The sequence below is a fragment of the Suricata suricatta genome, chromosome 5 (assembly GCF_006229205.1).
Source record: "Suricata suricatta isolate VVHF042 chromosome 5, meerkat_22Aug2017_6uvM2_HiC, whole genome shotgun sequence".
Classification (NCBI taxonomy): Eukaryota; Metazoa; Chordata; class Mammalia; order Carnivora; family Herpestidae; genus Suricata; species Suricata suricatta.
The window spans coordinates 74,457,605-74,469,586 of NC_043704.1; the positions used below are offsets into that span (position 1 = coordinate 74,457,605).

The 11,982-nt window shown below is 39.0% G+C and overlaps 1 protein-coding gene across 1 annotated transcript in view; it reads left to right on the forward strand.

The window, feature by feature from the left end:
- Positions 1 to 11,982, forward strand: part of ATP13A4 (ATPase 13A4) — an 86,232-nt gene that overhangs the window by 55,099 nt on the left and 19,151 nt on the right. The window contains exons 19-25 of the mRNA XM_029938730.1: positions 3,620 to 3,783; positions 4,598 to 4,720; positions 6,218 to 6,297; positions 7,780 to 7,822; positions 8,225 to 8,334; positions 10,439 to 10,535; positions 11,481 to 11,553. Coding sequence (XP_029794590.1) covers positions 3,620 to 3,783; positions 4,598 to 4,720; positions 6,218 to 6,297; positions 7,780 to 7,822; positions 8,225 to 8,334; positions 10,439 to 10,535; positions 11,481 to 11,553 — 690 coding nt within the window. The remainder of the gene's footprint in view (positions 1 to 3,619; positions 3,784 to 4,597; positions 4,721 to 6,217; positions 6,298 to 7,779; positions 7,823 to 8,224; positions 8,335 to 10,438; positions 10,536 to 11,480; positions 11,554 to 11,982) is intronic.

The following is an 11,982-nucleotide window of genomic DNA, read 5'->3' on the forward strand; positions in this document are numbered from 1 at the left end:
CTTGTAGGCACTGCTGAATTAATTTACTACTTAGAATTACCTTTACACCATGACCCTTCTGTTTTAAAAATCTTTATTTAGCACTTATTTAACACATTCTCATAATGTATCCTTAGTATTGAGACTTATGTAGAAATAAGAGCACATCAGTCTGTATTCCACTTCTTCACTTCTCTCTTATTGGAATTTCTGTTCTATTTCTTTGCTTGCTGGGTTAAATCTTTCTTCTCAAGACTTGTCCTTGGACAGAATAGAATGATGATATGCTCTCTGATTTCCTACATATCCTGGCATATCTTTCTTGGCTCTGATGAGTGAATGCCATCTTGTCTGGGTATAGGATTTGGGAGTTATAGTCCTTTATTTCTTAATGGTCTCTAGGTGTTATTACAAGGCCAATCCTAGTCCACCATAGGTAATTTGTTCTCTTCTATATGTTGTCCTTTTCTTTAACTTTGGAGTTTACAAAAACTGCCAAAGTATGTCTATATGTTTGTCTTTTTTTCATTGATTTCATTAATTAATAAAAAGTAAAACACTTTTAATCTGGCTTCATTCTGTCAGGGAAAGTTCTTCTATTATTCATTTAATTATGGCCTTTGTTCTGTCTCTTCCTTTTTCCCTTCTGGAATTCTTATTATTCACATGATAGGCTTTCTGGATTTATCTTCTCAGTCTCTTATCTTTTTTCTTGTGATTCTCATATTCTAATTTTTCTCCGTGTTTTAAGATTTTTTTTATGCATCCAGTTTTTTCAAACCATAAACTCAGGTTCCAAAAAAGTTACCATTATCTCCTTCAAATTACCTCTTAAATGTTAAGCTCTGAAATCAGGTTTTGGGGTGGGAATGGCTCTAGAAATCCTTTTTTTGTGGGGATTTTGGGGAGAAGGGCTACATTTGAGTTTTCTTAAGTTCATTCATTATTTTTAATGAGGTAGTGCTGATGGTTTATTATTTCAGGGGAGGGGAGAATAAAAAGGGAAGAGGTAGAGAGAGAGGTAGACACAGAATCTGAAGCAGGCTCCAGGCTGTGACATATCAGCGCAGAGTCCCACATGGGGCTCAAACTCACAAACTGCAAGATCATGACCTGATCCAATGTCAGACACTTAACTGATTGAGCCACCCAGGCGTCCCAAGTTACTGCAGGCTTTATCTATCTCCAGCAACTTCTCTATTTTGCCTGTCATGTGTTCTAGTTGTTCTGCCTGCTATTTTCCTAACTTCTGAGACTTCTAAAATAGGGTGTTATAGTTCTCTGTCAGATGACTGAAGCTCAGGCCTGGCCTGAATATCCCAAACAATAGAACTTCTCAGGTGGTGGACAGCAAAAGTGTCCTATGTTGCAATGCAACCCAACTATTGGTGCCCTGCTGAGGCATGTGGGGGACACCTATTAGCTCTCAGGGCTCTAGCTCATGGTAGAGAAGCTCCTGCCCACTCTTTAGCTCTTCTGGGCTTCCTCATAAGTACTTTGGTAGAAACCTGAAGAAAGCCATGTTAGGGATAGTCAGTCAGATGTTATGTTACATATTGTTCAGTGGTTGCTCTAGGAATCACATCTGTACCTACCCTTTCAAGATGGCTTACAATCATAAACATCCTTGACCTTTTCTCCTTTACATTATGGTTGTTGTGTATACGACAATGAAAACCCCACTAGACCACGTTAAAGTTTTCATTTTCAATAGACAAGAGTTACGCACAAGTGAAGAGAAATAGACTTTTGTATTTATCCAGATCTTTATTATTTCTGTTGCTGTTTCTAGTCCTAACGTTAGAATTTTCCCTCTTATGGCATTTCCTTTCAGCCTAAAGAACTTCTATCATTTCTTTTTGAGCATGTCTGCTAACCACAAATTATCTTTGTCTCCTTTCCTCTAAGAATGTCTTTATTTCTCCTTTGCTTCTGAATGATACTTTCACAGTTTCATAGTTCTTTCTTCAGCACTTCAAAGATATTTCTCTGTCATCTTGCCTCTGTGTTTTTTAATGAGAAATCTGTAATAATTTGAATAATCATTCCCTAATATATTATTTTCTATAGCTGTTTTTAAGATATTTTCTTTATCTTTGTTTTTTGAAGTTTGATTATAATGTTTCTGGGTATGGTTCTCACTGAGTTTATTTTACCTGGGATTCACTGGGCTTCTTAAATCTATACATTTAAATCTTTTACCATATTTGGTAATCTGCTTTATTTCTTCCAAATATTTTTTCCTGTTCTGATCCTTCTCTCTTTTCCTATCTGGACTATAATGACATGACTGATGTGATTCTCTAGTCTCTGTTCTTTTTTTATTTATTTTTTTTTAATTTTCTCTCTGTTTCTCAGCTTGTATAACTTCTGTTGATTTATCTTCAAATTCACAGATTCCTTCCCCTGTCACCTCTATTTGGCTTTTGAGAGCATCCAAGGAATTTTTTTTTATTGCTGTTATTACATTGTTCAGTTTTAAAGTAGTCATTTGGTTCTTATTTATAGTGTATATATATTTTTTCTCTTAAGAACTTCTATCTTGTCATTTATTTTAAGAGTGTTAACCTTTACCTCATGGAGGAGATTTCTAATGGCTGCTTTAAGAACACTGGTAATTCTAACATTTGTGTCATCTGGGACAAGCAACTGTTGATTGTCTTTGATTGTCTTTCTTTTTTTTTCTTGAGAATTGACCACATTTTCCAGGTTTTTTTTTTTTTTTTTGGTATGTTGAATTTCTTGAACATTGAAAATACTAGAGACTTTGGATCTTATTAAAATCCTCTGGAGAATGTTTAGGGTTATTTTTGTTTGTTTTAGCAAACAAAACTGTAAGATATGGAGGTGATTAATATCATGGTTCAATTCTTGAGACTTCTGCTCTCCTTCTCTGGGTTTGTTCTGCACATGCACAGCTCTGGGTTGAGTTTGCATAATGAGTTAGCCTGGTTGTCTACCTGTCTCCTTTCCAAAGCCTGCCCATTAATTCTTCAGCCTTCAAGCCTTTCTTTTTCTAGTTACTCTGGTCAGAAAGACTAAATTTCTTTTGGAGTTGTATTTAACATCCTTCACAGCTCTGGGTCTGGGGTTCACTCTCAGGCCATACATGTAAAAGAAAAAAAACCCAAAAATATCACCACCTTGTAGATTATTTCTCCAAATTTGATTCTCTTCCACATTATCCCTTATGTTTACTTTTCAAAGTCCTTGGATAGTTGCTTTTTATATTTTCTCATAGGTATCCATTGTAATCAGTGGGAGAGAGAGATTTTAGTGGCCTTATTCCAATTTGGCTGAAAGTGGAACCACCTGGTACTATATTAAATCAGTAGGGTTTTGATAAATGTTTACCAAGCTAAAAAATGATGGGAAATAGACTTGAATTTTGAATTTTTGTTTTTTTCTATCCACTCTCTGGAAAAAATATACTGGTAAGTTATTAAGTAACCAGATAAAAAGGAATAAGAATCACAAAAGGGATCATGGATTCATGGAGAATCAGCAGGAAAGAGACTTAGAAATTCTTTCTTTTGACACCTAAAATAAATATTGAACTCCTTACCCTAGTTTTCCAGGTTTTACATGAATTGGTTCTATCTTTTGAACCTCACCTTTCTATACCCTTCCTTTCTTATAGGTGACAATCTTCAGACTGCAATAACAGTGGCCAGAAAGTCTGGAATGGTTTCTGAAAACCAAAAAGTCATTCTCATTGAAGCGAATGAAATCACTGGGTCCTCATCAGCATCTATATCTTGGAAATTAGTAGAAGAGAAGAAACACATTGGATACAGCAATCAGGTATATCTACAAACAGACATGCTGCCATATTACCTAACTTGACTCCCAGTGTTAGCAATTGGGCAGCGTTGACTGGCAGGTGACCTAGGGTCAACACATTTCCCCAAATGCCTAACACATATGCAGTTCGAAAAACTCCTATCAGTTTCTGATCCTGTTCCTACTGAGCTTGAATATATAGCGCTGTCCTAGGTGCTGGAAAGAATCCATTATTTTAAGCGTGATTATGTTGTTGGCTCTATATGAGAAAGAATGCAGTAAGGGGGACTGTCAATCTAATTTCTCATCTACCTCTTCCTTGCTAACCGTCCCATTGGGTCCTAAGGAAATTTAGTCCCTGGGAGAGAAACTGCTGTGCACATTGGAAAATTAGACTATGTCTTTGGGCCAGGAAAAAGTTTTATTCATTTATTCCCAATCTTGTCAGTATCCTATCTCTGTTGTGTCCCTGTGGAATAATATTAATTCTATAAAGGGAAAAAATGGTAAGTTCTCACTTCAGGGAGAGATTTGTTAAGCTGTAGTGCTTTGTATTTTACACTTGAAATGTGTGAAATGAGCTCTTCTCTGAGACTCACCAAGATCAAATCAGGATGAAAACAGGACATGAGTAAGTGTTATTATTCTCCTATTCACTAGAGGCTGTGATGTGCAAAGATTGATCAGCAAAGAGAAAGTCCTCTGAGGAATTGGCACTGGAGTGTGACTTTTAAAGAGAGACCCCAAACCATTATCATTGCCTTCTCTCCAATATACTTGTGGTCCTTTACTACTCTATCAAGTGTTTAAAATAACTTGTGTTTTGCTTTTGCAGGATAATTACATTAATATCAAGGAAGAAGTCTCTGATCATGGCAGAGAAGGAAGTTTCCATTTTGCCTTAAGTGGAAAATCTTTTCAGGTTATAAGTCAACATTTCAGTAGCCTACTGCCAAAGGTAAGTCCTAAGAGGGTATGAATCTCCCAGTAAAGATGCTGATGATGTCACTTCCAAAGCATGTTTCTAAGTAATTTCAAACCTTTAAATGGGTAAGAAATGCCTACTGAATATGTCATAAAAAGGTGAAAATTTTTCTTGTGTCATTTCTTACTAGATTTAAAAGTAGCAAATTTGATTAGCCCATTTATCACCATCTACATAAATGAAGTATTAAGGACTTCTCAAGTCATAAGGGTTGCTTTTGAGTGGCTGTCTTTATACTGCATGATGAGGGGTCTAACAGTGTAGGGAAAATCCAGCAATTATACAGGAAAGCAGACCAAGAATAGAGGAATTCCATTAGGCTTTTGATAGAGAATATACACAAGAGAGGGTCAAACTTAACAATTTTCTGATGAAGAACAAACCCATAGCAGGGACAGGTAAGTTAATATGTAACATGTGGACAAACTAGAGATTGTGTCTAGTGTAATCCAAAGATAAATTATTTGTATTCAATTGCTTATCATCTTAGGCACTGTTTAAGAAAAAAACAATAAAGGCTTAGAGGCTGATCAAACATTAAGCTGAGTTACTTTCAAGAGCAAGGAACACAGAGATCTGACACAGAAGAATTCAGACCCTGTAGAATAAAGCTCAGGTGGATGGAGCTGATAGAGGTTTTTATATCTCCAAACCATCCATGTTCCATAGCCAAAATTAGACTTGAGATATTAGTTGAGTTCCACAGTTGGTCAAGCCCAGATGGTATGGTTAAGTCAAAGACCACTAATTGTCACCATTTCATCATTAGACTGTTTTCTGCTAGTTCTGAACAATTTTCTGAGAAGCAATTGTCTCCTTTCCTTGTCCTAAGCTGCTGACCTATTGATAATCTTGTAATTTCTTCTACTCTACTGGTTTAATATCCCATTAAGCTTAGTATTTTTTGAACACATTCTTTTTTTAAAAAAATTTTAATGTTTTTATTTATTTTTGAGAGAGAGAGAGAGAGCGAGAGAGAGAGAGAGAGAGAGAGAGAGAGAGAGAGAGAGAGAGAGAGAGTGAGCATGAGCAGGGGAAGATCAGAGAGAGAAGGAATCACAGGACCTGAAGACAGGCTCCAGGCTCTGAGCTAGCTGTCAGCACAGAGCCCAGTGTGGGGCTTGAACCCACGAACCATGAGATCATGACCTGAGCTGAAGTCAGATGCTTAACCAACTGAGCCACCCAGGTGCCCCTTGACCACATTCTTGAGCTCAGCTAAATTCCTAAAGGCCATAATTTTTATCCAATCTTTTTATTAAGTAGTCGTCTTGACTGATTTTTGGTCTCCTTGGTTACTAACTTGATGACCAAGGTCACAATGTCTTGAAATTCAAAAAAGGGTTTCCTGGAAACAAATTGTTTGTGCCATTCATGGATATTGTTTTCTAGTCAGTGTTATAAGTATTATCAATTATCTTATGTATGACCAACTAACGTGATACTAAGTTTCTCTTGGATTCCTTACAGATACTGATCAATGGGACCATCTTTGCAAGAATGTCTCCTGGGCAGAAGTCCAGTCTGGTGGAAGAATTTCAGAAACTGGAGTAGGTTCTATACCAATTCAGGTGGTATGAAGTGCCTTGAGGCATGACAGTCAGGGAGAGTGTAAGAGGTACAGGAAGTCACCTAGAGCAGTGGTTCTTAACCTAACTGCATATGACCGTCACTCTGGGAGCTTTGAAAAAATAATGATCCCAGGACTCCACTTGCGAGAGATTCTAATTGAGTTGTTAATGTAAGACTTGGACATCAGTGTATTTTCAAAGCTCCTCAAATGAATCAATTTTGCACCCAGAATTGAGAACCACTGGACTAGAACATATGGCACATGAAGGTGTGAGGTGAGAAATGAACCTGGAAGGGTAGTTTGAGTTCAGCTCCTAAAGGTACAGTGAGAACTTAGGCATTCTAAGTTATCATCACAGCTGTGATATAAGAGATTCATATGGCAAGAGATTCACATCACCTTAAAAATATCAAAATATTTATATGGCAAAGCATCCTCTCTGTCCTAAATCAGAATAATGCTTCTCTTTTAATACAAGGGGTCTCCATTACAGAATAGGCTGTTCAAACAAAGTGCCCATCATTTGAAACCCTTTATTTCCTGTTAATAGAACCCATGGAGTCCTGTAAGTTTTTTTCAACATGACATGACTCTTACTCATTCTTACTCCCACTTCATCCCACTTGATTTAATCACTAGGCAAGCTTCTTGATTCGGAAAGCCCTGTCTTCTCAACATGGTTGAAAACCCAGACAGTAAACTAGTTGCCTTCATACGGCTGTGTGCAAGACTAATACAGCAAATTCTGTAAATACTGTCAGAGCACTCCTACCTTAAAAAGTACACTGTCCATAATTTTTGTCAGCAATTAACAGTACGCATTCAGCTTCAAAGGGCGATCCTGAAGCAGGGATGTATTTTCTTTCTTCCAACTTGGGGCATTTTTTTTTAGTAGAGTGACTAATGTAAGATGGCAAATTTCTTTCTTCCAAGTCTAGGCAAATTTTTTTAGTTGAGTGACTGCTAAGATGGCTGTTACTATTTATGGCACCAACAAGTAATTTTTGTTTATCGTTTTAGAAATTATTACACACTTTTCCATACAGCATCTCACTGCACACTCACAACTGAACACTTTGTAGGAGAGAAAAATAATGGCCAAAATGGTAATGTGGTCAGATCAAAGATCTCGATCTGGCTTCAGATCTGGTGCCCTCTCCACTGTGCCGCGGTGTCATGGGTATAATTGTGAACATCCCATTTTACCGCCAGCAAAGCTGCCTCCTATGCAGTGAAGTGCTTGGTGTTAGGAGTGGTGTGCTGGATTTCTTAATCCATTGTGGAAGCTGCCGAGTCATACTTTCCTTTTAGTCAAACTAGACCCTTCAGAAAACTCCCTTAAAGCAAATAATCCGTTTGCATCCTAAGTAACAAGGTTCATTTTATTTTTTTTTAATTAGAGAAATTTTCAATTAAAGTTGCTTTGATATCCCCTATAATTGACATGGTTCCCTTTTAGTTACTTTGTAGGTATGTGCGGTGATGGAGCCAATGACTGTGGGGTAAGTAGCTGCCGGGTGCATGGGGCCATCATCACACCAGAGCAGACCAGGACTTACACTTACTTAACTGCACTTGCCTGGAGTCCTTTAGACATAATATACCCGGGATATATATACACTTATCTCCATTCTTCCTGATGGAGGAGCTGATATGGAGGGTTGGAGAGGGTTTTGACCAAGGACACACAATGACTCAGCGGTCACTGTAGACTTCTTCGGCTACATGTCCCAGCACCGTCTCTTTGTGATGCAGTCAGTAGGCAGAACAAAATCTGGTTCTCTCCTGGCTCATGTTTGGGTCCACAGGCCACCCTGAGGCTAGCTTGACACGCTTTTCCCATGTGACCTCAGGAGAGATCTCTGTGAGTGTGCAAGCAGAGTAAGCTGACTCTTTGCTTTCAGGCTTTGAAAATGGCTCACGTGGGCATCTCTTTATCAGAGCAGGAGGCATCTGTGGCCTCACCTTTCACTTCTAAAACTCCAAACATTGAGTGTGTACCTCACCTTATCAAGTAAGTAGACACTTTCCACCAGCACTGTTTTAATCTCGCGTGACTTTCAGTTTCAGATCCCATTGTTCAGCCAGGGAAAGAACAGAGAAATTCTGTGTCCCTGGGTGAGGTGGGTGGGTGCTTTGCAGGACGATGCAACCAGCCATTCTACTCCTGAGTGGTCTTACCAGGAGTTCAAAATAATTGTGGGAGAGCAGTGGTATGATGAAAATCACTTAATATGTTATTTTTAGAAAATTGGAATCTGTAACTTTTTTTTTTACTTTTAAAGTTTTTTTTTATTTTGAGAGAGAGAGAGAGAGCATGAGCATGGGGGTGGGGCAGGAGCAGGAGAGGGTCAGAGAGAGAGGGAGAGAGAGAATCCCAAGCAGGCTCCATGAACAGTGAGAAGCCTGACTTGGGATTTGAACTCATAAACTGTGAGATCATGACCTGAGCTGAAATCAAGAGTCATATGCTTAACCCATTGAGCCACCCAGGCACCCCTGGAATCTGGAATTTGTGACGCTTTAAAAGTGTTGATCTTATTATTGTTATTGTCACACATCTGTCCACAGATGCTTTATAATGGGAGGCAGACAGAAACTTTTCCTTCCCCGATTGCCCTCTTTTCCTCTAGCCTCTTTATGCTTCTTGGGAATATCCTTCCATCTCCAGTTTTCAAAATATTAACTCATCTTTGCTGCTCCTACTAAAATTTCCCTTTATGCTTTATCTGTGCCTCTGAGAAAATGTACTTCTGCTCTATCTTATTTGAATGATAGAGATGGTTAGGACTGTGACCACTTTTGGTGATTATAACTAGCATGTATTTACAGCTTATGAAGTGCTTTAATACCTATTATAGTATACTTCCAAACAGCCTGGAGATGTAGGAGTTGTCACTATTTCCTTTCACAAATAAAGAAATGGAGGTTTATAGAATTTACTTGAGGTGCCCACGCTCACATGGCCATATACGCTTAGAAATTATGTTAGAACTGATTTTATTTAAATATGTTTTGTCTACAAAAGTCGTACTATTCCCACCACATTAAAATAATGATTTGGCTAGCTCCTTTAAAAATGTATGTGTGCATTTGACAAATATTTAGATAGCAGGCACATAGTGCCAGGAACTGGTGGAGACACCCGAGACCCAGAAGCAGGTAACTCACACATTCCTTGACCTCAAAAAGCTTTCTTCTGGCGAAGAAGTCAGGCAATAAACACGTACATAGATAAATCAAGGGTAATGGGAACAGTAAGAAGGTGGCTGGGGAGGTGGAATTGGTTGCTGTGGGTGGGTGGTGCTCGAAAACTCTTCCTAAGGAGGGGAGAGATGAAGAGAAACTACCTTCCCATGGAGCAAATGACAGCAGTTGAGCCCCAGAACAGGGAAGAGTCTGCTTTGAAATCAGGTTTTGGAATCCCAGGAAGACATTATGACCAGAAGTACATGTAAACTCTATTTTCTTTCCAATGAAAGTGGTAAAAGTGGCATTTCATAAGTAATCTATTTTATGCTTTAAATATATACCATTTACTCAAAGTCCATCACCAGTAACAGAAACAAACACGCTCATTGTTTCCAGCCTATTTAAATTTGATATATGATGAATTTGAGCATGGATATTGTTTTAGTCCAGTTTTAGAAAAAGTGGCAATGGCCAAATGACTTGAATGAAATGAAACACCTATGTGAAAATAGCCCCCCGGCCTGCAATCTTATTTAGAGTCCTTAGTCCACAGATAAAGAAACTGTGACTGACAGAAGGAAATGACCTTCCAAGTTACACCCGTGAGTAGGTACCTGTCCTTGGCCGTCTGACTCCGCTCTGTCATAATGCCCACAGAGAGCACGAGGCCACCATGCAATCGGGCTCCAGAATTGGACCAAGGCTGTGGACCTGGGCCTGGAATTGGTCTTTCCTGAAAGTCTACTCAGTTAGCATACTGGCAGACAGCTCCCTCTGGCTCAAGGCTGTCCAGTCTGTTAGACAAACCATCGAATAATCAAGCTTTGGAGTTTTTCTCCTAAGCTCAGCTGAACAGCACAGAGTCACTGACCTCCTTTCTTTCCATTCCTCTCATCTCCTTCCTCTTTCCTTCTTTGCTTCCACAGGGAAGGACGTGCCGCTCTCGTTACCTCATTTTGCATGTTCAAGTACATGGCTCTGTACAGCATGATCCAGTATGTTGGTGTTCTGCTGCTCTACTGGGTATGACTGGGGACCCAAGCTCTTGGTTAGTGAAAACTGAGTCAAGGGATCGCATCCTCCCAACCTGCAGTGCTTCTTAAGGAAGAGTGCATGTGGGAGCTTGGAGGACCAACAGCCCCTCTGAAACTACCTTTATGGTGAAAGTTAATCAGAAATAGACAGATGCACACAGGAGACGTTGATGGTGTCAATTCTCTGACTCTCTGACAGAGACATTTTGTATGTAGTGGTAGCTGATGATCAATCAGGATATGGATAGTACTTTCTTGCGGTTGCTTCTGCCTGCTTGGACCAGGTCTCCATCTTCTCAGCTCCAGTGTGAATCTACCTGAGCATACCATTCAGTAGAGAGATGATTCTGGGGTACTTGAAATCAGTAAGATCTTAACATTTTCTTCCTCATGAATATCAAGGATGCCTTATCAGGACTTTTTAATAACACTCAAAAATGCAAACAGTGGGTTCAATTATTCTCTTTTTCCATCGGTAAAATTTAGTAAGATCACCACACATTTGTCACTTAACTCACTCTCCTACTGTGCCAGACCAAACTGCGACTTTTCTGCTAGCAGGTAGAAAACAGATCAGGGATGGATCTGGTAGAGTAAGATGTGCCCCTCAATGAGGGAATCCTGGTGCTGAGACAATCCAGCCTAGAAAGCACCTGGAGGTGGCCTCCTGGTTGGAGGGTTGTACAGCCTTGTCTTTGGTACTCCCACCAACATGAACAGGATGCTGGCCACACCCCTCCTTCCTCAAATCCCATGTTGCAGGGACAAAAAAGAATGCAATTGCTGTCAGACTTCATCTGGAAGGTCACAACTTTTTTTTTTTCTTTTAAGGACATTAAAGAAGTTACTTTATTATTCACTTTTTTTTTTTTGGCTTCAGGTTTTTTTTTTTTTTCCCACAACTTTTTTGACCTTCTTTCCTTTTTATTTTCAGGAGACAAACAGCCTTTCAAATTACCAGTTTCTGTTCCAGGATCTGGCCATCACAACTCTCATTGGTGTAACAAGTAAGACATTTTTAAAACTTTCTTGCCCCCACACTGGAAGGGCTGGTCCACCAGGAGGGACACCAGTTATAGCTTCAGGGATGTGGCATTTAGACCCAAAAGTCTATACAGAGAGAGAAGGAGGAAAGAGCAGCCCCATTTTTGAGTGTTGCATTGAAAGGAAAGTATTAACCAAGGAAAATCTGGTTGGTTTTTTTCTGTTTTCCACAAAATACAGGGCTTCCATAATGGTCACTAAACATTTAAAATGAAAAATGCACTTTGAAAATCAGGAATGCTGATTTCGGTATGCTTTCAGGTGTAATTATAATTAAAATGTGCCCAGTTTATAAAAGCTGGGTAGCTTTTATGTTTTAGACCTTTTTTTTTCTAAGTTTATTTATTTAGTTTGAGGGAGAGAGCAAGTTGTGAAGGAACAGAGAGAGAGAG